At 43.9% G+C, this 26,216-nt stretch overlaps 1 protein-coding gene across 2 annotated transcripts in view; it reads right to left on the minus strand.

Moving 5' to 3' along the window:
* The window catches only part of LOC306919461 (uncharacterized protein), a 53,927-nt gene that overhangs the window by 26,296 nt on the left and 1,415 nt on the right, over positions 1 to 26,216 (minus strand). The window contains exons 1-5 of one of the 2 annotated variants that reach the window (XR_013789537.1): positions 22,426 to 22,537; positions 19,136 to 19,396; positions 18,166 to 18,303; positions 17,605 to 17,748; positions 15,470 to 16,090 (exon numbers count right to left, since the gene is read on the minus strand). Coding sequence is in view for 1 of the 2 variants with exons in the window: in XM_079532237.1 (XP_079388363.1) it covers positions 17,605 to 17,748; positions 18,166 to 18,303; positions 19,136 to 19,396 (543 nt within the window). In the remaining variant the exon portion in view is untranslated. Of the gene's footprint in view, positions 1 to 15,469; positions 16,091 to 17,604; positions 17,749 to 18,165; positions 18,304 to 19,135; positions 19,397 to 22,425; positions 22,538 to 26,216 lie in introns of those variants that run through there. The other variant, XM_079532237.1, reaches the window with a different exon arrangement.

Below are 26,216 nucleotides of genomic sequence, written 5' to 3' on the forward strand. Positions count from 1 at the left end.
GACCAAAGCCAAAAGTACGGCTGCCCATAAGTCCGAAAGTGAACTTAAGGCTTTACTGAAAGACATGGATATAGGTTTTGATGAGCTTCTAACCTGTAGCACGGATTATAAAAGTGCAATGGAAGAGGCTGATGAAAACGCTATGGACATAGCTACCGTTAGTACGAGACTCAATGCCGCAAAGATATCCTATCTTTTGGCTCGGACAGAATTGCAGGAAAACTTATGGAAGCGGTTCATAGATGAGTCTGTGCAGCGCGCCCTCAAGTGGGCGGCAGAGGCAGCAGGCAGAGCGCGTCCTGACCGTTACGAAGAACAGGATATTAACCTAAGTCTTATTTACGGGCTGGAGAGTGTAATTGAGCGATCATTAACAGACATGCAGACGTTACTAAACTCTTGGGAAGGTTGCATTTCTGACGAGAATTTGGCCAAGGTATTAGCTGAGATATATGCTTTGAAAGCACTTAAGAGTGCCAATCTCCAGGATTTAAAGCACAAAGGCGAAATAGTAATAGAAATGAAAGAGGAAATTAAACAAGAAAGTGTACCTCTCGCCGTTGACAATGGAGGAAAGAAGTCAGCCGGTAGCAAACTGGCTGCTCAGCCTATGAAATTACCCCAATTCAGTGGGGAACGCATGTCATACTTCAGATGGAAGAAACAGTGGCATAGGATTTATGGTAACAAGACAACTCACCCCTTTTCTGTTTTCCTCCCGGAATTTTCCCCAGTGAGGGGTGGGAGAGGCTGGACAGCAGACGGCTGGACTTTGAATTTATCTAACTATAAACTTTCACGACAGCAGACAGCCTAAGTACAAATATAATTTATGAAAAGCTACTACAGTGAAGTCTGTTCACAGAAGTTGTTGTAGGCTATGTGGGTTTATCTGACGAGGTACCATTTGAGTGGGAAAAATCTTACATATACTAAATAATACTAAATTGTTTATAGGGTCAATATAAGTAAAATAATATAGCCTTTCCACAGGAGTATCTTTTTATATTTGTCCAAAAAGAATACAAACAGCCAATAGCATATTACAAAGTTATCCCCTTCACTGGGGAAAATTCCGGGAGGAAAAACGGGCAAGCACCGGGGTGAGTTGTCCAGTATTCGGATTTATGCACTCTTTGACAATCCTGGATGGGGTGATGACATGCGTTACCAGCTACTGATTGATTCCATTGATAAAAGGATAAATGATGAATTGAGGCTTGATTATTGCCAGACTTCAGATGAGGTCTACCAGAAATTAGAACTCCACTATGGAAACGTAGGACAGATTGTCAAGGAGATTATAATGAAGTTGGAAAGTGTGCCCGCTGTAAGCAGTGGCCAGCCAAAGGAGACATTAAATCTTGTTAGATTAATAGAGCAATCGGTGCTGGATCTAGCGGATCTTAATGCTGGCGACGTCATTCAAAATCAGCTCGTCATTCACAATTTAGAGGCTAAATTGCCGCCAGAAATGCAAGAACGGTGGCTTGTGATGCGTTGTAATCCAAATAATAATATTGATAGCCAAAACAGGTTCCCGCATTTCATTGCCTTCTTACGCGAGCATACAAAAGTGCTCGTTGAACAAGAACAATTAAATGCAAAAGGCATAGGGACCAAACGAAGTGATCCGAGCCCACGTAGCCGTAATAATGACCGACAGAATGATAAGCCGGGGAACGGGGCGCGCGAGAAGCGTGCTTCGACAAGGGCTACGTTTAGCGGCGAGGAGGCGCGGGGTTCGTGCGTAATCTGCGGAGAGAGCGATCACTCAGGGGCATTGTTCCGTTGTAAAATGTTCATGAAAGCCAACGTTGAAGGCCGGCGTGCGTATGCGAAAAAACATAAAGCATGCTTTAAGTGTTTATATCTACATGACGGCCAATGCAGAGTGCGCAATGACAATTTCCTGTGTAGGTTAAGTGAGTGCAAAAGGGACGGCTCGTCGCCTCCTCATAATTTCAAGTTGTGCCCCAAGGCGCGTCCACGTAATGGGGATAGTAGCACTAGTAATAATAATAGTGACAGCGCGAGAGGGGGGGCTAGTAGCGTGGGGAGGGACTCACGTGGGCCTACACATGAAATTGAACTTAAGCTTGCTGAGGCCGAGTTGACGCCAAAGCAACTAGCTATAGTGCGCAAAGCTTACACGAACAATACAGCCGCGACAGGCTGCACTGAGGGCGGAGAGCTGCCTGCTCTGATGATGACGTTGGAAGTAACCACGAAAAGTGGTGATTGGGTGGGGGCTTTGATTGACCTCGCCTCTGATACGAATTATATCACCCACAAAGCTGCAGACAGGCTCGGGCTGAAAGGAAGACCTGTCACTCTGAGCGTGCAGGGCGTTGGGGGGATGAAAAAGACATTCAAGACGAAAAAATACTCCATTAAGTTGAAGACAATGGGGGAGAAGGGCTCTTCTCCACTGGACCATGACATGACTTGTTATGGTCTGGATGAGATTGCAAAGATCAATTGTCCAGTTAATCCTAGGCGCATTGCAGATCTTTTTCCGGGCACCGATCCGGAGGAGTTGAGACGTCCACTGGAAGTGGAAATACTTATCAGTGCGCGTGAGGGTCGTTTAGCCCCACAGCGGTTGGCTAGGTGTGGAGATTTGGTACTGTGGTCGGGGATTTTGGGTAAGACGGTTAGCGGATGTCATCCGTCTCTATTCGATGCCAGTGAAATGATCACAGGACAGTGGGCGTCAACCCATTTTGCTCTTTCAATGAGAGGTGGAGCCGTTGAAATTAAGGCTGCTACGTGCCATACTGACACCAGCGCGGCACTGTCTTGGTGGCGGTGGGACAGTATTGGGGCGGCATGTGATCCCCTGTGTGGGGGTTGTCGTTGTGGAAAATGCGCCCCTGGTGGAAAAGAGATGTCTCTCGCTGACGAGAGAGAAATGGAGATTGTCAAGAGGGGCCTGACTTTTAAGACAAGCGACTCTCACAGCGATGAGTCGCATTGGGACGCGAGCTATCCTTGGAAAGAGGACCCGTCTACTTTACCAAATAATAGGGCGGCGGTTGAGGCCACGTTCTTAAAGTCTGAGAAACGTCTCAGGCGAGATCCCGTGTGGTACCAGGCCTATGCTAGCCAGGTGCATGAGATGCTCAAAAGAGGTGCTGCTGTCAAGCTGTCTAAAGCTGCCATGGACATGTGGGGCGGGGCTGTTTGGTGGATCAACCATCTTATGGCACCAAACCCACACTCAGTTTCCACGCCAGTTAGGATAGTCTGGGACAGTAGTCAAGAATTCCGGGGCGTGAGTTTGAACAGTATCCTGCTAAAGGGGCCCGATGTTTTGAACCCGATCCGAGCAGTGTTGCTGCGTTTCAGAGAGGGGGAATACGCCGCCATTGGCGACGTAAGCAAAATGTACCACTCCGTTTGGCTAGAAGAGCGGGAGGTACATTTGCACCGGTTCCTATGGAGGGACTCAGTTGACAGCAAAATTGAAGACTATGCAGTTGTACGGGTCAATATGGGAGACCGTCCAGCGGGTAGCATAGCTCAAATAGCGATGCGCGAGACAGCGTATCTACCTCAGTTCACCCACATGGTTGACGAGAGGGACGTAATCGTGGAGAACGCTTACGTAGATGACATTTTTCTATCTCACAACTGCCCCCAGAGGCTGGAGGAGGTACTGGCGGGGGTTAAAACCATTCTGGCTACCGGGGGGTTTCACCTAAAGCCCTGGGTACGGTCAGGCCAAAGTGGGAGGGAAGGAGATGGAGAAATGAAACCAGAGACTATGTTGTTTCCGAATCAGATGAGAGAGGAGGACAATAAGGCTCTGGGGGTTGGTTACCATGTGAAGGAGGACAGCCTCTTCATCATGGTTGCCATAAACTTTTCCGCCAGAAAAAAGAAAGTGCGGAGCGAGGAAAACCTTGCTCTGAAGGAGGTGGCGGAGAAGACGCCAGATCCTCTGACTCGGCGTATGTTGCTGAGTCAAGTAGCGGGGCTGTATGATCCCATTGGCCTTGTGGACGCCAGAAGGGCGTTATTCTAGTCAGGAGGGCGTTCCAAGAGGCGGGGTCATTGACCAAAGACACTTGGGATCAACCGTTGTCTAGCGATCTCCGCGTGAGAGCGGTTGAACTTTTTGAGGAATACGCAAAGCTGAGTGCGATCACGTTCCCCAGGTGTATCACTCCGCCCGGATGGGTGGGGAAACCCTGGGGCATCACCTTCTCCGACGGGAGCTCAGAGTCCTACGGAGCGGTGCTCTACCTGCGGTGGGAAACTGCTAGCGGGGTGGAGACTCGTCTGGTGGAGTCAAAAGCCAAGTTGGCTCCTCTAGACCAAAAGGGTGATGCAGTGAAAGCTGAAATCTGCGGTGCTGTCTTTGCCGCACGACTGAAAGGGTACGTGCTGAAGCATAGCAGGCTGACAATCGAGAAGTGGTATCACTTTGTCGACAGCCAGACAGTGCTGGGTGCCATTCAAAGGGACAGTTATGGGTTCCAAACGTTCTTCGCCAATAGGGTTGGGGAAATCCAGAAGGCGGGGCCTGTGACTGACTGGTGGTGGGTTCCCGGGGTGGAAAATGTAGCTGATCTAGTCACGAGGGGGGGTTCTCCTGAGCAATTAGACAGTGATTCCCTGTGGCAAAAGGGACCAGAGTTCCTAGCCAGACCAGTCGACCAATGGCCTATGAAGTCTGCTGCTGAGGTGGCTTCTTCATCGCGGGAAATCGTGAGTACATTGCAGAGAAAAGTGTTCAAAATGAAAGCATTCTCTGCTGCTGTTACTAGATCCCAAACTAAGAACCAGGGGTCCGCGCCACTGCCAGACAGTGGCGGGTCCTCGCCAGTCAGTGGCAGATCTTCACCAGACAATGGGGGGTCTCCAGCGGTCAGCAGGGGTCCTTCACCAGTCAGTGATGGGGGTTCTGTGGCAGCATCTAATGACGAAACTGAACAGCTGTGGGGGTCAGGCCTTGTGAACCAAATGGACTTGGCTAGATGCAGCACACTGTCAAAACTCTGCGGGGCAGTTGGCTACGTCCGCAGAGTGTTGCACGGCCACGGAGGCTTATTCAAGTCCGGCAGTCGTGTACAGTGGGGGGCGGTGCTCTCTGTCGGAGAGCGGGACACAGCATTTAAGGAGCTGTGCCTTGCCGCCCAAGAGGGAATTTCTTTCCCGACAACGACACTAAACCGTCTTGTAGTTAGTAAGAACGACAAGACAGGTCTCTTGCTATGCCGAGGCCGGGTTCAGACCGTTGACCAAGAAAGCCAGGGCGTGCCCATCATTCCTTACGAGGCACGACTCAGCACACTACTGTGTGAGGAGGCCCATCGTGCAAACCACGAGGGCGTGGCTGGGACACTCCTGCGAGTCAGGAAGAAAGCCTGGGTGGTTCAGGGGCCAAGGGTCGCACGTAAGGTGATCGACTCTTGCCTGTTTTGTCGCAAACGGGGGGCTAAGCTATCCAGTCAAGTGATGGCTAATCTTCCTACAGTGCGCACAAGTCCAGCAGCTCCGTTCGAGTACACAACGCTGGATTTGTTCGGTCCTTACACTGTCAGGGGCACTGTGAAGCGACGCATTAAGAGAAAAGTCTGGGGCGTGGTCTTCAGTTGCATGGCCTCACGGGCTGTCCATGCAGACCTAGTTGAGGACTTGTCTACAGAAGGCTTTCTGCAGACCTACCAGCGATTCACTGCTCTGAGAGGCCATCCAAAAAAGTTGTGGTCTGATCAGGGTACGAACTTTGTTGGCGCGAGGCCAGCACTGGAGGATCTATACAAGTTCCTAGGGGACATTGACAAGGAGCAGATCCAGCAAAGAGCAGCAGTTGCAGGGACCGACTGGGCATGGGAGTTTAGCCCAGCGGACTCACCGCACCGGAACGGGGCGGCCGAAGCTGCCGTCCATGTTCTGAAAAGGGCGTTGAGCAGCGTCGGCGACACCGATGATCTGTCGGCGTTGGAGTTCCAGACTCTACTCTACCTTGCTGCTAACCTGGCCAACGAAAGACCCATCGGAGCCAGAACTCAAGTCGACGAGGATTCCGTGGACATCATCACTCCCAACTCTCTGCTGTTGGGGCGGGCAGGGCCCAGGGGAGACATCCTGGGCTTTGACTTCCCTAGCTACCCGTACAGTCGTCTTCGGGCGGTCCAGCGCGAGGTGGACAAGTTCTGGAAGCGGTGGAGCCAGTTGGCGGGCCCTCATCTCTTCATCCGAGAGAAATGGCACGTTCCAGCACGGAATGTGGCCGTCGGCGACCTGGTGTGGGTCGCGGACCAGAATGCTCTACGAGGTCGATTCCGGATGGGTCGTGTCGTGGAGGTGAATCCAGATAACCAGGGTGTCGTCAGGGACGTAAAGGTGCGGACATGTCCAGGTCTGCCCATCAGTTGGTCGCAGGTGGTGAAAGACGTGGTGGCATGGCCATCCGTCATCCTCCATCGTGATGTGCGGCGGCTGGTTGTCCTAATCCCGGTTGAAGATCAGTAAATTAGACTAGAAAGTCCTCTTGAGAAATACCCTAACGAACTCTTCCATATGCATGCTGCGCGAGTAAGACTAGTCAGTGGGTGTTTACTTGAGGCAGCGGGGTGATGAGGCATACTTGTCACTCAGTAAGGAGCAAAGCGGTGGTGCCTACCTCCTACAGTCAGATTGAGATCAAAATTAATTCAGTGCATGAAAGTAAACTAGGTTTATTATTTCATAAGTTCAGCTGGTGAGTGCCATCCGGAGGCGTTCATCGATTAGAAGCATGATTGATATACTTATTTTTTATTTTTGTTTGAATGTTTTTGTTTGCAAATGATTGTGGGGAATCTATTTAGCCTACTGGGTTTATTTCAAACCGTAGCCTAAAAGTGGGAGGTGTCGAGTTTATTCCGTGAGTGGGATCATTATAATATTAAGTGCCGGCCCAGCTTATATTTGTAACTTCATGTTGTGTCAGTTATGTATAGAATGTTGGTGCTATTATGAAGTTCACTGCCTATACAGTAAATACTCTGTGTTATATAAGAACAGAGATCCTCTTATCACCCAATTACAGTATGTCTCAGGGATGTAGATATTAATACAGCTAATTGGGGGGTAAATGTGTTACTAATACTATATACCAGGAATGCGAGTTCATACTAGGACAGGACATGGTATGGGGATAGGAAGTGTCGGGTGACAGAGGAAGGGGCGAGCTATACCAGGGGGCACGATGTGTTCGTTCATTCATACAGAAACAATGTAGCAAACGGGATGACGCGTTTAAGTAAGTCCTTTTAATGTGTTATATGTTCGTTAAATGCTCTAAATTCAGTCATAAATGATGCATCTATGCAGTCGCTATATCTGTGAATTAATAGTATGTATCTTGTGTTTCTCTTTGTGTTTGCAGTTATTACCTAAACGCCACGGTCTCAGATTCCTTTGTTGTAATGATCATCATGCTATTGTATTAGATCTAACACGGGCCAGACAAGGCAAATAAGGCTTTATACTGTACACAAGTGTAGTAGAAGTATGTTTGTACGTGTGTGAGTGTGTTATGAGATAATAGTAATAAAATGGCCAAAATCAAGTGATTGTTTACGGGCATTATTGCAACGTCGAGGCTATGTGTGTTTGAGTAATATAAATGTTACCTTGGTGTGTGTTAAATCACAGTTACCAGACCTGTTTGTTATAACCCCTTTGCGGAGGGTCTGAATCAGTAATTGCGAACGCAGTGAGCATTTACTATGAGACCCAGCAGATCACGTCTGTGTGTGTGTGTGTCTGTCTGTGTGTCACGCTGTAACACCACCCGCCCACCACCAGAGGGCGCAGCTGTATCACACACAAAAACACACACACACACACACATGCACGCACGCACGCACGCACGCACACACACACGCACGCACGCACGCACGCACGCACGCACGCACGCACGCACGCACGCACGCACACACACACACACACACAAAAAACGTAACTTAAAAAAAAACTTAACTTAAAAAAAACTTAACTTAAAAAAAAAACTTAAAAAGGAAAAACGCACACACACAAAAAACTTAACTTAAAAAAAAACTTAACTTAAAAAAAAACTTAACTTAAAAAAAAAAAGGAAAAAGGAAAAACGCACACACAAAAAACTTCACTTAAAAAAAAACTTAACTTAAAAAAAAAACTTAAAGGAAAAACGCACACACACAAAAAACTTAACTTAAAAAAAAACTTCACTTAAAAAAAAACTTAAACAAAAAACTTTAAAAAAAAAAACCTAAAAAAGAAACACGCACGCACGCACACATACACACACTAAAAAAAAACTTGAAAAAACATTTAATTTAAAAAAACTTAACTTAAAAAAAACCTTAAAAAGTACGTAATTTATTCTAATTGTTGTTATTGCAATTTACGAGCTGCGTTCGCTTCCCGCGTTTGCGCGTCTTACTTGTTAAGCAAAGCTATGAAACAGCAAAGTTTAGTTATATCCGTACACCCCTGCTCTAATTGAAAGATGCTCTTTGTATCTCTCTTTCCACACATGCGTACCGACATGGTGATGGGCCCCAGTGCAAATATTTTGTTTATATGCTCATTCTAAACCTATTGTTGCTGTTTTTCACAGAACAGCCAACTATAGCTGAAGACATTACAGATTTGAGGCATTAACCGCTTTTAATTCATGTTAATGGAAGATGCTTCTAAACTTGTATCCTATTCCTAGTTTTATTACATCAAATACACTTTCGACTTAAAATAGCTAATGACCGTAAATAGCCGATCTACGAGCTCGACGTGTCGTGAGCTTGCAGATCTGCTATTTTCAGTGCACAGCATGCTTTCACAGAAGACACTGCATGGAATCTAAATGACTGAAATCCGTCGTGGCGACTGAGAACTTGAATCCACGTTTACGCGCCTGTCTCTGTCACATTCCAGGAGGAAGTGGCCAACGTGCATCTGTCCAAGTGCAGGAAGATCCAGCATGAGCTGGAGCAGGCAGAGGAGCGCGCCGACATGGCTGAAGCCCAGCTCAACAAGATGAGAGCTAAAAGCCGCCATGCCGCCGGCAAGGTAAGTGCATCGTGCAATATTACTGATTTATCGTTATCATTGCTTAAGATTTAACTAAAGATGAATGTTGAATGTGGTCTAAAAGTTATTTAGTTATTACTCTTTTCACAGGGAAAATAAGGTTCTTTAAACTTTCAACTGAAGTAGGTTATTTTAAACTCAACATACAATGTCATAAAATATGATATAGTTGTATTCAATAAAGGTAGCAAAAAAAAGGTATGTTGTTGTTTCTTATATTAATTACTTGGTACTGTTGTCAGTTACTTTATTGTCAGGCTTGTCAGAGTATTCTAGGTCCAACTCACATGTCCCATAGCAATTAGTGATGCACAATATTATCAGTAGCATATTGATATATCGGCCGATATTTAATTATAAAAGCATTATTGGTATTGAACCGATTTTCTCCACCAGTATTGACTGATTGACTTCAGCAATGAGCTCAATATAAATATAATATCTAACAATGTAATATATCGGTATCGGACGATTTGACCCTGCTGCATATTATTGGATATCGGATCTCTGTAATTAGAGATGAGTGTGTGTGGGGACAGAGGAACGGGGAGGCGGGGTTCCCAGGCTCGCAGTATAGCCAGCACAACGCAAACGCGCTATTCCTGCCTCCCGTAGCTCCCCCTGTTCCCCCGCCTCCCTGTTCCTCTCACCCTGGGCAAGACCTACGCTGAAAAGACTATCATTTGTTTGGGCGGAAGTTGTGGGATTTCAGCGGAAGTATCGCCCAAGGAATGACGTTGATGCTTTACAAATCAGTTTACATTCTCCGCGAATGAAACAAGTGTTGTGATTGGTCGGGAAAATATCGTATCCGGGGGAAATCTTTTCGCAGATAAGTAAGCCTACGTTCCTCCTCTGCCCCCCACCCCTTCCACCCACACACGTCATGGCCAGGAGGACACAGGGGTCGACAGCAGTGCTCGGTGTGGCTTTGCGAGCTGAGATCCCGACGAAAAAACAAACAAACTCCCGAAACAGAGCAGAGGGAGAACGACAGAATAAATGAATGAAATAATAGAGACAGCGACAGAAATAGAATAGGAAAGGAACAGACAATGAACAGAATGGAATAGAGGCAGATATGCGGTAGAGAGAAAAAGCAAAGGGAAAACAATGGACGAATTTGAGGAAGTGTTGGCCATGGAGTGTAGGAGATATGAGCACGGTGATGGAGTATGAGCAGCACCATCAAAACCACCGTTCTGGTGAAGAGGTGACCACCTCATCACCTAAATCTGGACTATGAATAAGGCTTTAGGCCCCCTGAACCCCCAGAATCTACCGTGAGATCCGTAACATATTACTGCAGGGCCGTGCAGAGAGCACTGAGGGGACAGGTGCTCAAAGCCCACAAAACGCCACATCTGTCGATTTTTGGGGTGGTCTTTTTGTGGGGATCCCTCGTGCCATTTCACACCAGAAATGTAGTGCATTGGATGTCTTATTCTAATGTGGGGAAAGGTGTTTCACTTGGTCCATTTCATTGGACCGTAAAATAAGAAATAGGCCTGCGTTCTCATTACCATGTAAAAATGAAAAGAGCCATGTTGGGCAGGCCATAAACAAACACACACACACACACACACACACACACACACACACACACACACACACACACACACACACACACGCTGTAACATAGTGTGATAAAACACTGGTAGGACATTGGTCTCCCCAAGACCCAGACGTACAAGAACACCCATTATGAACAAACTGATGTATAATGTATATTTAATAGTGAGAATAGCAGATCTACAATTGTTTACCTATAATAAATGGGTGCTGTTGTTGATGTTTGTTTTTTTCCTTTTTTTCTTGTCTACCTTGAATGTCTGGTTTGGTAATGTGAAATAAGGCTAAGTTACACTTTTTGTTCACAGCACACACCTGACAAAAGAGCATTGATATTAAATGATGATAGTTCAATAGAATTGTTTAACTGTGATGCATATGTGGCTTTGTTATGGTCTGAAGGTACATTATGTAAGATGTAGCAACACCCTGTTCTACACAAACCCAGCAGCTTGTGAGCACTTTACTGCACCATCATTTACTGCATAGCAATGAACATAATTATTGTATGAATGTTAACACTAGCATGCCTGATTTAAAATCTCTACTAGTAAGACGGCTAACGGTCGGGCTGACCGTGTTTTTCGTGTGATTTGATTGGCCATTATCTCCCCCACTCGTCTAATGATTTTCACACCTCCCTGCACCCGTTGACGGCTTGCCATTGTCTTCTAAATGTTACATTCCAACTAATTCAAGGCAGCAGTTTCAACTGACAGGACAACTCAAGTTATTTTTTATTTTTCATTTCAGTTTACCAAACTATAATTATAGTGACGATGTGAGCGCTATATATTCAATATAGCGCTCACATCGTCACTATAATTAATTACCCTTGCGCAGCAAACACTGTCCGACTTTGTATTGAGACAATAAAATAGGCTAACACACGTTATTGTAACAGCCAGAGCCAGGCACACACAGAGAAATACGACATTAGCGTTATATATTGTCATTTTTATATAGAGGGGATTGGGGAAACACTATAGGGAGGGAGGTCTATCGCGTTGGAATGATTCATGTCATTTTTACATTGTTCGTTTAGCGTGCCCTCCGAAAAATAAAGTCACAAACAATGTCTGTTTATTTCTCCCGAAAATGTTTTTTTGGGAAGGCGAAGCCTTGCCTAGCCTTACAGACCCGCTGCCTATGATCGATGTAATTTATATATATTTGATTGATTGTGCCAGCAGAGAGGTCCGTAGCAGAAGGTTTATAGCAGCACGGTTTATATATACACCATAGGATAGAAGAAGTCATGTGACGCATCGCCGCCACAAATAGTGCTACAGGGTTATCTAAAATGCACTTCCGCATACCTCACCGGTAGTTACTTGGATCCATGAACATATTCTCTCCCTCTCTGCGGGGGAGAGACGTGATGCATGAAAATCAGTTCCACTTGCAGAAAAGTTTACAGACAAAGAAGGACGGACAGAACTGTTATCTTTTCACTGACAAAACATTTAGAGGTTCGGGACATCTATCGGGTTGGACTGATTTCAAACACTGTCATTTTTATTTGGAATCGCGCATCGGCAAGCATTCTCGCTCCAAGGAAAGGAAATGTCGGTTGGGTCAAACAGACCATGCTATAAACTTTATTATTAAACAACATTTAGTCTATGCTGTGAGTACATTCGTAATGTAAGTGTGCCTACATGTGGCAGTTGGAATGCAAATGACACATTAGCTTGAAACCGAAAAAGAGAAGACTTAGTAGTAGAATTATGTCTAAAATCATATTTCCAAAACGTTTCAGATGAAAAAAAAAACAGAGATGGTTTGAATCGAACATTTAGAAAAAGTCATGCAAGGGGAACTTTCTCAGGACTTCATGGGCAAAGAAAATCCACTTCAAAATGTCAAAATCGGTCAGCCAGACCGCTCCGAAGTGCTAGTGTTAATGCATGAGACTTGTTAAATACTGACAAATGTGGACACACACTGATGCTCATATTGTACTACCAGTAACCTATGAGCTTGAGGGAATAATGCTAGATTAAATACAATTAAATTCCATCATGTTGAATAGAAAATAAGATCCATACACAAGATAAAAATTAAACTCCATCACAATAAACTGTATTTTATGTTGTGTATGTCATGTTGATGTTGTCATATTATACATATAATTCCTCTGCTTTTGCATCATTGTCATCCTGGATTAGACTGACTGATCATTATGTCTTAAACTAAAGGCTTTTTGCCTGTATGAGTCTTCATGTGTCTTTTTAAATCACTTGCCTGAGTAAAGCCTTTACCACATACTGTACAAGAGAATGGCTTTTCCCCAGTGTGAGTCATCTTGTGTAATTTTAGATTACCCTTTTGATTAAAAGATGTGCCACACACTGTACAAGCAAATGGCTTTTCCCCTGAATGAATCATTGTGTGTGTCTTCAGATTCCCTACCTTTGTACCTATGTGACTCCTCGTGGAGTGACTTTGTTTTGGTGATTTGAGGTCATGGAGCAGCTTGTTGCTCAAACACAAACTGTTTCCTCCCATGTGTTGTGTATTGTGTGATGTCAGTGTGTTTAAACCTGGCTGGTCATCCATGGTCTCATCCCACTCATCACTGTCTTCAGTGATGTCTGATTCAGAATAGTGTGAAGAGAGGAGCTGATCATCACTAGTTGGTTGTGATGTTCCACAGTCCACTACATCAGCTTGTGTTTCCATGTGTTGAGATGAGGTGCTGGCTACAGGTACGTTGTTGTTTCTTATATTCATTACTTGGTATTGTTGTCAGACACTTTATTGTCAGGCTTGTCTAGGTCCAACTCGCATGTCCCATAGCAATTAGTGATGCACAATATTATCAGTAGCATATTGATATATCGGCCGATATTTAATAAAAGCATTATTGGTATTGAACCGATTTTCACCGATATTTTCCGTCGGTATTGACTGATATTTCAGCAATGACCTCAATATAAATATAATATCTATTAATGTAATATATCGGTATCGGCCGATTTGACCCTGCTGCATATTATTGGATATCGGATCTCTGTAATTAGAGATGAGTGTGTGTGGGGACAGAGGAACGGGGAGGCAGGGTTCCCAGGCTCGCAGTATAGCCAGTACAACGCAAACGTGCTATTCCTAAACTGCCTCCCGTAGCTCCCCCCGTTCCCCCGCCTCCCCGTTCCTCTGCCCCCCACCCTTTCCACCCACACACGTCACGGCCAGGAGGACACAGGGGTCGACAGCAGTGCTCGGTGTGGCTTTGCTCCGTGGTGGTTTTGCGAGCTGAGCTCCCGACGGAAAAACAAACAAACTCCCGAAACAGAGCAGAGGGAGAACGACAGAATAAAGGAATGAAATAATAGAGACAGCGACATACATTTTTGCCTTTATTGATAGTTACAAGTGAAGATAGACAGGAAAGAGGGAGAGAGAGAAGGGGGAGAGACATGCAGCAAAGGTCGTCATGAGCGGGACTCGAACACGAAACGCGCTGTCAGGCCAGAGCCTATATGTGGCATGGGCCTGGACCACTAGGCCAGCGGGCCTAGTGGTCTAGTATAATTTGTATAATTTGTCAGGATTCATTGTTCCTTGTCATTCTGAAGAGATCAATAAAAAAGGCTATTTATTTATTTACTTTACCTCAAATGTCTGGTTTAGTAATGTGAAATAAGGCTAAAACAAGGATAAGTTATACTTTTTGTTAACAGCACACACCTGACAAAAGAGCATTGAAATTAAAAAATGATAGTAAAATACAAATAGAATTGTTTAACTGCAATGCATACATGTATGTGGCTGGTCTGAAGGTACATTATGTAAGATGTAGCAGACACCCCTGATCTACACAAACCCAGCAGCTTGTGAGCACTTTACTGCACCATCATTTACTGCATAGCAATGAACATAATTATTGCATGAATGTGAATGCATAAGACTTGTTAAATACTGACAAATGTGGACACACACACTGATGCTCATATTGTACTACCAGTAACCTATGAGCTGGAGGGAATAATGCAAGCTAAAATAAAAATGAAATTCCATCATGTTGAATAGAAAATAAGATCCATACACAAGATACAAATTAAACTCCATCACAAGGAACTATTAATGTGTATTTTATTCAGTCATGTTGATATTGTCAGATTAGCAGATTGGCAGATTCCTCTGCTTTTGCATCATTGTCATCCTGGATTAGACTGACTGATCATTATGACTTAAACTAAAGGCTTTTCGCCTGTATGAGTCTTCATGTGTCTTTTTAGATGACCTTTGGTAACACAGCCTTTACCACATACTGTACAAGAAAATGGCTTTTCGCCTGTATGAGTCATCATGTGTGTTTTTACATGACACGCCTGAGTAAAGCCTGTACCACATACTGTACAGGAGAAGGGCTTTTCGCCTGTATGAGTCATCATGTGTCTTTTTAGATGACCTTTGGTAACACAGCCTTTACCACATACTGTACAAGAGAATGGCCTTTCGCCTGTATGAGTCATCATGTGTGTTTTTAGAGTACCTGCCTGAGTAAAGCCTGTACCACAAACTGTACAGGAGAAGGGCTTTTCGCCTGTATGAATCCTCATGTGTGTTTTTACATCACTTGTGGTAACACAGCCTTTACCACATACTGTACAAGAAAATAGCCTTTCGCCTGTATGAGTCATCATGTGTGATTTTAGGTTACACACCTTAGTAAAGCCTGTACCACAAACTGTACAAGAGAATGGCCTTTCACCTGTATGAATCCTCATGTGTGTTTTTAGATTACTTGTGTCAACACAGCCTATACCACATACTGTACAAGAAAATGGCCTTTCGCCTGTATGAGTCATCATGTGTGTTTTTAGATGACCCGCCCGAGTAAAGCCTGTACCACAAACTGTACAAGAGAAGGGCTTTTCGCCTGTATGAATCCTCATGTGTGTTTTTAAATTCCCCTTTAGATTAAACATTTTGCCACACTCTGTACAATTGAAATGTTTCTTCCGTGTGTAACTCCTCATGGAGTCAGTTTGTTTTGACGATTTCAGGTCCTGGGACAGCTTGTGCTGTCCTCCCACATGTTGTGTGTTTTGTGATTTCAGTGTGTTTAAAGCTGACTGATCTCCCCTAGTCTCCTCCCAATCATCACTGTCTTCAGTATCAGATTCAGAACAGTGTGAAGAGAGGAGCTGGTTGTCACTAGTTGGTTGTGACGTTCCACAGTCCTCAACTGTACACATGGAAGCACAAGCTGATGTAGAGGTGCCGGCTACAGGCTCTGTCTCTCTGTTTTCATCATCATCTTCACTTTTCACTGCTAGTAATGTCAACCTTTGTCCACCAGCCTCTTCTGGTGTGTGAAGTAGCGCCACTTGTTCCTCTTTAATCTCTGGAGCTTGTGGTTCCTCCTGGGCCAGATTGGAGCTCCTCTCCTCTTCAGGTGGAACCTCCTGTTTACACACAGGGACGTGCATACTTTCTACAAAAAGAAATACAATGTGTTACGACCCTTATGGTCTAGGAGCAAAGGCCCTGCAAAGTATTCAAAAGGAGGACAACCACATTAGCTTGTAGAGCGGCTATTTTCGCTGCGGGACCCCGTCATATAGCAAAGGATACATTTGGCTTTACACTTCAGGCATTTATATTTTGCCTTATGGCTGCGTTGCTCGCTGAAAGTATCTGACCTACAAGCAAGCTCACATATGGACGTTATCTTTCGTCAGAGCTACACTGTCGTCAGAACTTCTTCAGTTCGGTCATGACTGTCGTTTGAGGTAATGCAACAAAGGTGTAAGAACGAGACAGCATATTATCGATTGTAACATATGTCATTTACACTTAAACGCCTCGTTTTGAATGATGTTGATATGGCGCTGCACTAGTATAGCCTTTGCGTTATTGACATGTTTGTGGTCTGGCGGCTGGAATTTTGTGATGTGTGTTACCTTGCATGGCTTTGATGTTTCAAAAACCACTGCTTGCAAATTATGACTCATGATTTACCTGATTGTTGAGGGGCACTATCCCCTCCTATATACAGGTTTAATGTTTGTTTTTAGTTCAATGTTTGTTTTAAAAACACCACTGACAATAAAGAGAACTTAATGTTTGTTATGTCTCAATGTTTGTTTTACATCATGTTGTAAGATGATAAGAGCGCCCCTCACTTCACACAGGTGTGATTGTGTTCCTTTAAGTAGCCTACCACACCCGGAGTGAGCACGTTTTTTGGGGGTTTGTTTTCTTGCATTCTTGTTATCGGACCCTACAAACTCTCCCCCGTGCTCAGATCAGCCAACGCAGGGAAGCTGGAAGTACGTTCACTAAAAGTGCCGGGACAGCGCTCCACACGTCCCAAACTCTTCTCCCTTCTGGCTCCAAAACTATGGAACCTTGGCTGGTAATCCAGCATGACAGTATTTTGCGGGTTCGAGTCCCGATCCCGACGAACTTTACTGTGTGTCTTCTCTGCCCATCTCTCTCCCCGTTTCCTGTCTACCTACTGTAAATATATCAATAAAGGCAGAAAACCCCCAAAAAATATCTAAAAAGAAAAAACAAACAAACGAAAACTATGGAATGCACTTCCCATTGCAATCAGAACTCCAGACTCACTCCCAATCTTCCGTCGTAGCCTGAAAACCCACCACTTCCATCTTAGTCCGTAGCACTTGCCTTAGCACTTGCCCTAGCCTCAACGACCTTACAGGCCTATGCAAAGGCTCAATTTACGTAACTAAGATAGCATTAAATGTAGACATTGCACTCTATAGTGTATAAACATAGTTTCATTATATAGATATTCCACTGTTAGGTTCTTAGCTTACGTATGATTCTTGATTTTTTTTTAATGTATTTAATATATTACCATGTTTTGTTCTTGCTTACTACAAATCACTCTGGATTAAGAGCATCTGCTAAATGCCTAAATTGTAAATTGTATGCAACTTTACTACAGGTTTAAACCACAGTAAATAAAACACTACATACCTATCTTGTACAATTTTACTACAGGTTGCATCCTTGCATCAAACAGTCCATGTCTCTGGTCCATCTCTGGCTGTTCCTCTGACAACGTTGAATGTCTTTTGGAGGCCATCTCTCTAGATACTGTAGACCTCTCCTTGTGGTGCTCTGTGGAAATCACCAGTAGAAACCTTTCATTATACTACATAATCAAATCAAACTTACCATGTCCTGTTCAGTTGAAAGGAGCAGTCACTGGTTGTTCACGTGCTAAAATAATTATCCCCATCCTGATGTGAACGAATCAGTTGAAAATAAATTGTATATTGAATTTTTAAAAGGGAAAGAAAAGTCAAAAAGTAACACAAATAGCCAATCTACAAGCTGCTCAAAATGTGCGGCATCGTGAGCTTGTAAAACATGGCATAATCTTGGACATAGTTTGAATGCTGATTAATCATGATTAATAGATGTTTAAACTGAGATGCATCTGATTAAAATATTTAATCATTTGACAGCCCTACTCAAAATTAAAGAATAATTTCTTTAAGCTGAATTTGTGTTGCCTATGGGTCATTGACCCACCAGCCTCTTCAGGTGTTTGAGGTAGCTCCTCTTGTTCATCTTTAATCTGTGGAGGTTGTGGCTCCTCCTGGACCAGACTGGAGCTCCTCTCCTCTTCAGGTGGAACCTCCTCTTTACACACAGGAATGTGCAGAAAGTCTATGAAAAAATACAAAGAGACTCTATCCATACAAGGTTTGAATATTGTACCTCAATGCAGAGTAGTGGCTGGAAAAAATATCAACAGATTACTCTTTGGCCACATTTTCCAAAATTGAACTTTGATGCTGCGCTGACTGCGCTCTGTGCTGTAAATAGTGTGGCTGTTTGTTTACATTACAGCGTTCTCATAGAAGATGTGAGACGAGTTGAATATTAGGTCTTCTCCAGCAGGTTAGTTGTTAACTATGGAATCACGCATTTCCCGTCAGTTGGTGTGTCGGCACCATATATGGTGGTAGGGGTGGGAGAGCGTGTGACATCACGTGACATCATCAGCGATGGACCACGTGACATCAGTGATGGAGCACATGACATCACGTGATCAATATTAAGCCCATACTTAAAATGGAGATCCCTGATGTCATCAATATTGGCCAGTAACTCTGACCTCAAACCTCAAACCCTTAGATCTCTATATATGGAGCTGACCTGTTCTGACATGCCATAGGTTGATCCTTCCCCATCCATCCTTCCTCTTCCATGTCTCCCTTTTTACTGATACCTGTCCATTTAAACTCTAGACGGGCCTGCCCCAAAGTTATTAGTGCAGCCGCCCCGGCAGCCGGCAAAAACCAGAGTTCTTAACAGGCCCGAAAATTAAGATCGGCCTCAGGCGTCTTACTGGTACTGAAGTAGAATTAACCTTATTAAGCCTTATGTGAACCCATTAATACTTTTACTGCCGATTCATATCGGTTCATCTTTACACTCTCAGTACCGACCCACTTTCACTAATAAAATAAATAAAGACAGAGTGATTTAAACTTACCGAGATCCAGGTGGTCTTCAGGTTCCTGTTTAAGGTGATCTTCAGGTTCCTGTTTAAGGCGGTCTTCAGGTTCCTGTTTAAGGTGGTCTTCAGGTTCCTGTTTAAGGCGGTCTTCAGGTTCCTGTTTAAGGTGGTCTTCAGGTTCCTGTTTAAGGTGGTCTTCAGGTTCCTGTTTAAGGTGGTCTTCAGGTTCCTGTTTAATAGAAACAGTCGTGGCTGGAGAACTGATCTTCACCTGCAGACTGGACTCCACACACTGGTCTGGAATGAAGGTGACATTAGTAACAACTTTAATAATAAGGTTGTGTTATAAACTACGATTAAATTGATTTATATTATGAACCAAAATGTTTTACGTTTTTTTTTAAATGAAAATCAGACCCGAGTGGCACTGTACTGTACTCGTGCTCTAGTACTGTACTGTACAAGCCGCCCTCCCTGGCACGCGCGTGTGTGTGCGTGCGTGTGTGTGTGTGTTAGGCTGCGCAACAGTGACACTTGGTAGTCAACAAACTCAATTTCCGTGCTTGGACGGACAGACAGAGACAGACCCAGCCAGGGAGTCAGGGACACACATTGCTGTGCATTGGAGTGGCTGCACCACTTATAAATGAATGAACAAAATGAAAGCACATCTAGTAGCAAGCAGTATTTTTTCATTGCATATTTGAAACAGCCAATCTGTTTGATGACAGATTAATGATCCTGAAATAGATATCACAAGTAGGTATAATAGTGTTGCTGTCAGGTGGAAAACTCTTATGTCCAAATAACTGTCACCCGTCTGAAGTGAGTGGTACTGTACTGTACTGTACTGTACTGTACTGTACTGTACTGTACTGTACTGTACTGTACTGTACTGTACTGTACTGTACTGTACAGTTCTCAAACTCTGCCCGAACCTGACCTGGCCCGATAAGTACCGACCCGACCTGACGTTATCGGGCCGAGCCGGGCCCAAAAATATGCTGATTGTTCGGGCCGGGCCGAGCCTCGGGCTCGGTGATTTTCCGTGATTTTGTTATTTTTTCTCTCTTTTTTAAAGACTGTTATTATAATAAAAATAGCAATTCTGTTATTGATGTAATGTGATTGTGTATACATCATGTAGCCTATATGTATTTATTATGAAGAGGGCTGCGCTAGGCGATTCACTTGTGACAGGAGGAGGACTGGAGGCGGGGGTCGCATCGCACTGGCATTTCAGACTCAGAGGCCTCGTACACACATGTCAAACCACGTGACTTCCATTGGAAAAGCATTGAGCCTGAGGCGGCCATGAAACACAGAAAGAACAGATCATGTCCGTCCGGCATGTGTGTACGAGGCCAGAGCAGCATGCAGCCCGCTGCACTGCGCGCAGGCAGTACAGTAGAGAACAGTGAACCGTGTGAGACTTGCTTGCTACCGCTGGATTCCCTCTGGTTTGCGCACCAAACAAGCTACTAACCACCAGTTCACTTGCCAAAGGCAATATGCTTAAATGTTTTATAAAATCAATCGGATTATCACACGATATAGCTGAACGAAGCGTCAGGTTTTCGTCATGTTGCACCGAGTCTCGTTAACCCAGCTGGCTGCGATGAATAAAACCTAATTATTAATCAACGTCACCAAACGATCCATGGCGATATAACTTAAACGATACACCGTAAAGCAACTACACTTCAGAGGAAACTATGGGAGGGACCTGCAGCAGCTATTCGTGTTTAAACCAGTCACCACCACCACCACTGTATGCAATCCATTAGAATGATTGGAAACAGAGGCGTTTCCAGGAATTACATTTTGGGATGGCAAGAATTACATTTTGGACAGGCAAGATGTGTTAATTGTCGTCTCCCCGCGCACAATCGTACTCGCCAGACGAGTAGGATACAAAGGCTGAAAGGCTTGCATTTACATTCCAATGGGAGATTGAGGGTCGTGCTCTACCGCGACGACCAATCAGCTGTCCACTAATAGTTCTCATGTCTTGTTTTTGTCCTCTTTTTTCTCATTGTATGGATTTTGGCCAGGCCAGAAATGGATTTGGACAGGCGGACGCCTGCCCTCGCCTTATTGTAGATACGCCTCTGATTGGAAATGGAACATGAATAACCTATTCTAACGTGAGTTACATACATCCTTTATTTCGATAAGTACTTTGATCTACGTTCTCACTTTCACACTGAAACACGGCGCCGCCGCGCCGCCATTTAGTGGCGTTTTTTTCCCTTTTTTTTGTCAGGCTTTTGTCGGGCTTCGGGCTTAACATTATTGTAATTTGTAGGGTCGGGCCGACCCAGTTAGGGTAGGGTCGGGCCGGGCCTTAATTTTTGGGCCCGTTGAGAACTTTACTGTACTGTACTGTACTGTATTGTACAAGCCCTCCTCCCTGGCCTGTGTGTGTGTGTAAGATGTAGCTGTAGGCAGAGAAGGAGGCCTTCCACAGAGTGGTCAAGGCTGCAGGGAGGATCATTGGGACCAGTCTCCCAGAGATCTCCACAGTCTTCACCTCTCGCTGCCTACGCCGTACAAATAACATCCTACAGGACCAGTTCCACCCAGCACACCATCTTATCCAACGTCTCCCCTCTGGTAGGAGATACCGATCTATCCGGTCCAGAACCAGCAGACTGACCAACAGCCTCTACCCACAGGCTGCCAGGCTGCTGAATGAACAACCTGCCCCCCGCTTCACCCATCCCTGACCCTCCTCTATAGTATTATAAGTGTACTGTACTGGACTTGGACTATGCATTGAACTTTGCATTGCTGAACTCTATTATTATTACACTGCACTATTACGTTGCACTAGCACTGTTGCACTTTGGGTATTATTTATTTATTTAAGCACTTTGTAATGCAAATTTGAAAGGTGCTATATAAATAAAGTTGTATTTATATTATGATGTATTATTACAGTGTGTTTATTTGTATGCCAGTGGTGAAGCTCTGAACTCAACTTTCATTGTTTCGTGCAAGCAATGACAATAAAGATCTATCCATCTATCTATCTATCTATCTATCTATCTATCCTTCTACACTCTACAGTATGTACACATCAGGTGAAAATAAAAATGATATTGAAAAAAAGTCAAAAAGTAACAAATACCTGATCTACAAGCTGCTCAACATGTGTGGCATAATCTTGGACATAGTTTGAATGCTGATTAATCGTGATTAATATATTTTTAAACTGAGATTAATCTGGTTAAAATGTTTAATCATTTGACAGCCCTACTCAAAAAGTATTTCTTTAAGCAGTATTTATTTAAGCAGTATTTTGTATTGCATCATTGACCCACCAGCCTCTTCTGGTCTTTGAAGTAGCTCCTCTTGTTCAACTTTAATTTGTGGAGGTTGTGGTTCCTCCTGGACCAGACTGGAGCTACTCTCCTCTTCAGGTGAGACCTCCTCTTTACACACAAGAATGTGCAGAAAGTCTAGGAAAAAATACAAAGATACTCTATAAAAGGTTTGAATCTCAGTACCTCAGTGCGGAGTAGTGGCTGGAAAAAGTATCAACAGATTACTATTTGGCCACATTTTCCTAAATTGAACTTTGATGGTGCGCTGACTGCGCTCTGTGCTGTATGGCCGTTTGTTTACATTGTAGCGTTCTCATAGAAGATGTGAGACGAGCTGAATGTTAGGTCAGCGAGTCTTCTTCAGCAGGTTAGTTAATACTAAAGTAGAATTAACTGCAAAGCTTCAGTTAACCCATTCATACTTTTACTGCCGAACCGTCGTCCCATTCATAATACGATCAATGTAGTCACATTGTTAATGCTAAAATCGATAACAGGGTCATATCGGTTCATCTTTACACTTTCAGTACTACCCACTTCACCAATAAAACAAATAAAGACAGAGTCATTTAAACTTACTGACAACCAGGTGGTCTTCAGGTTCCTGTTTGTCTTCAGGTTCCTGTTTAAGGTGGTATTCAGGTTCCTGTTTAAGGTGGTATTCAGGTTCCTGTTTAAGGTGGTCTTCAGCTTCCTGTTTAATAGAAACAGTTGTGGCTGGAGAACTGATCTTCACCTGCAGACAGGACTCCACACACTGGTCTGGAATAAATGAATTTGATGTGATATTAATAACTCATAAAAAGGCTATGGACTATAATATACTTATGATATTAAACTTTATAAACAGCTCCTGTATAAAACTGAACCAGACTAAATTAATTTAAATTATGAATCAGAATGTTTTTTGGTTTGTTTTTTTTAAATTAAAGAACAAAATTAAAGAACATCTAGCAAGCAGTATTTTTTCATTGCATATTTGAAACAGCCAATCAGTTTATTAACATATTAATGATCCTGAAATAGATAACACAAGTAGGTATAATATTGTTGCTGTGAGGTGGAAACCTCAAAACTGTTACTTTTCAGAAAATGAAATGAAAAATGAAAATGAAAAGGTTGTAGATCGGCTACCTTGGTTACTATTGGGTGACACTGTAGTATGATGATTAGGACATTAATTTACAAAAAAAAACATAAAAGGTTAAATTATGTGAGAGAGAGCGTACATTTTCTGGCACCGGCGGCAGCAGTCCGACACCCTACCCCAGACCCTAACCTCACAGGGAAGACACGGGTGAATTTTAACTGGCAACGCATATCATGGGCGTTGGCCACGAAACGAACCAACACTGCCGCGGAACTCCACTAATCCCTCCACCTCCCCCCGGGCAGGTGCCGCCCCTCCACCCGGCAGTCTGATCACCGGTGTTGGAGAATGCACTCGCTCCTTCTGAATTATGGAGATACAAGGTTTCTCTGCCCGGCAGCAATGATAAAAAAGTAAACCCAGCTGCTACAGTGAGAATCATGTAGATCTCAGGATTCACATGGAAACGTTGAGTTGCCTCACGGAATGGAGAACAGATGTCTCCCTTTGCGTGGGACAGTCCCTCATTTACAAGACTTTTCAAGCGTCCCACAAAAGGAGACCCTGTCCCACACTGTGACTGACAGGCATCAATGTTCAAATGCCCTAATATAGTTAGTCCCTAATAGTTGGCGTTCTCTCTCAATGTCTCTTTTCCTGATAGATGCATTTTTAAGCCTTTAAAATAACATGAGCAATATCCCCTAAGCTACAGTACCAAGTCGGCCATACCACTTATGACCAAGTGAGGTGCCAGAGGGGTTTGATAACAAAATGATAGGCCCATCATGCAGGCATGCACGTGCACACACACACACACACACACACACACACACACACACACACACACACACACACACACACACACACACACACACACACACACACACACACACACACACACACACACACACACACACACACACACACACTGCTGCAATTGGTGTCGACAATACGTTTTACTCCTATGTACCTGAACACAAGATTTAACAATAAAGAAAAACGTGAAGCTACTGGGAAATGTAGTTAAGTTCAGCTAGCTTAATGCTACCTGTAGCTAAGCTGGTGTTGTTCAGAGTTTACTAACCTGCAGTATGTAGTTTGGTGGTGGTGTGTGTGTGTGTGTGTGTGTGTGTGTGTGTGTGTTACGGCTGCGCAACAGTGACACTTGGTAGTCAACAAACGCTATAATAATATTTCCGTGCTTGGACGGACAGACACAGACCCAGACCCAGTCAGGGAGTCAGGGACACACATTGCTGTGCATTAGAGTAGCTGCACCACTTAAAAATGAAAGAACAAAATGAAAGCACATCTAGCAAGCAGTATTTTTTCATTGTATATTTGAAACAGCCAAACAGTTTAACATATTAATGATCCTGAAATAGATAACACAAGTAGGTATAATATTGTTGCTGTGAGGTGGAAACCTCTTATGTCCAAAACTGTTACTGAACTGAAAATTAAAATGAAATGATCTGAAATGAAAAGCTTGTAGATCGGCTATTTTGGTTACTTTTGGGTGACACTGTAGAATGATGATTAGGACATTAATTTACAAAAAACATAAAAGGTTAAATTATGTGAGAGAGAGCGAGTGCATTTTCTGGCACCGGCAGCAGCATTCTGACACCCAACCCAAGACCCTAACCTCACAGGGAAGACACAGCTGTTTCTGGAGCCATGGGTGAGTTTTAACCAGCGACGCTGACACCCAAACCCTAACCCTAACCTCACAGGGAAGACACGGGTGTCGGCAGTTGCGGCGGCCGCCACGAAACGAACCAACACTGCCGCGGAACTCCACTAATCCTGTCTGATCGCCGGTGTGGGAGAATGATTGATTGATTGATTTAAATATTTATTAAGAATTTGCAGAATTACAGTATATTTCAAGCACAAACTCAATACAAAGACTGTTAACTGTGAGTGGATGACCCAATTAAGCATTACACTTGTTTACAAGAGGGTCCACCTTGTTCAATTCATCAAAACATTTAGAAACGTACAAATAGATACGTCTATATAGTCAAAGAACAGAACAGGAATTCATCATAAAGGAGGTAAAAAGGGAAAAGAAACATATACAAACATATGCACTCACTCCTTCTGAATTATGGAGATACAAGGTTTCTCTGCCCGGCAGCATTGATAAAAAGTAAACCCAGCAGCTATAATAGAACAGTGAGAAACATGCAGATCTCAGGATTCACATGGAAACGGTGAAGGCTTCACAGAACGGAGACCAGATGTCTCCCTTTGCGTGGGACAGTCCCTCATTTCCAAGACTTTAAGCATCCCACAAAATGGGACCCTGTTCCACATTGTGACTGACAGGCATCAATGTTCAAATGCCCTAATATAGTTAGTCCCCCTAATAGTTGGCTTTCTGTTGTAAAGCTTCACTCATTGTCTCTTTTCCTGATAGATGCATTTTTAAGTCTTTAAAATAACATGAGCAATATCCCATAAGCTACAGTACCAAGTCGGCCATACCACTTATGACCACATTTAAAAACAAAACAAAAATGCCTGAGGGTTTTAATAACTAAATGATAGGCAATATTAGGCCCATCAGGCAGGCGCACACACACACACACACACACAGGTTTTCAATGTAATGGGTCCCGGGATGCACAGGTGGTCATTCAACTGAGTCCCAAAAAAAATCACACCTGTGTGAAGTGAGTGGTGCAAC

The sequence above is a fragment of the Electrona antarctica genome (genome assembly GCF_951216825.1).
Source record: "Electrona antarctica genome assembly, contig: scaffold_25, whole genome shotgun sequence".
NCBI classification, from domain to species: domain Eukaryota; kingdom Metazoa; phylum Chordata; class Actinopteri; order Myctophiformes; family Myctophidae; genus Electrona; species Electrona antarctica.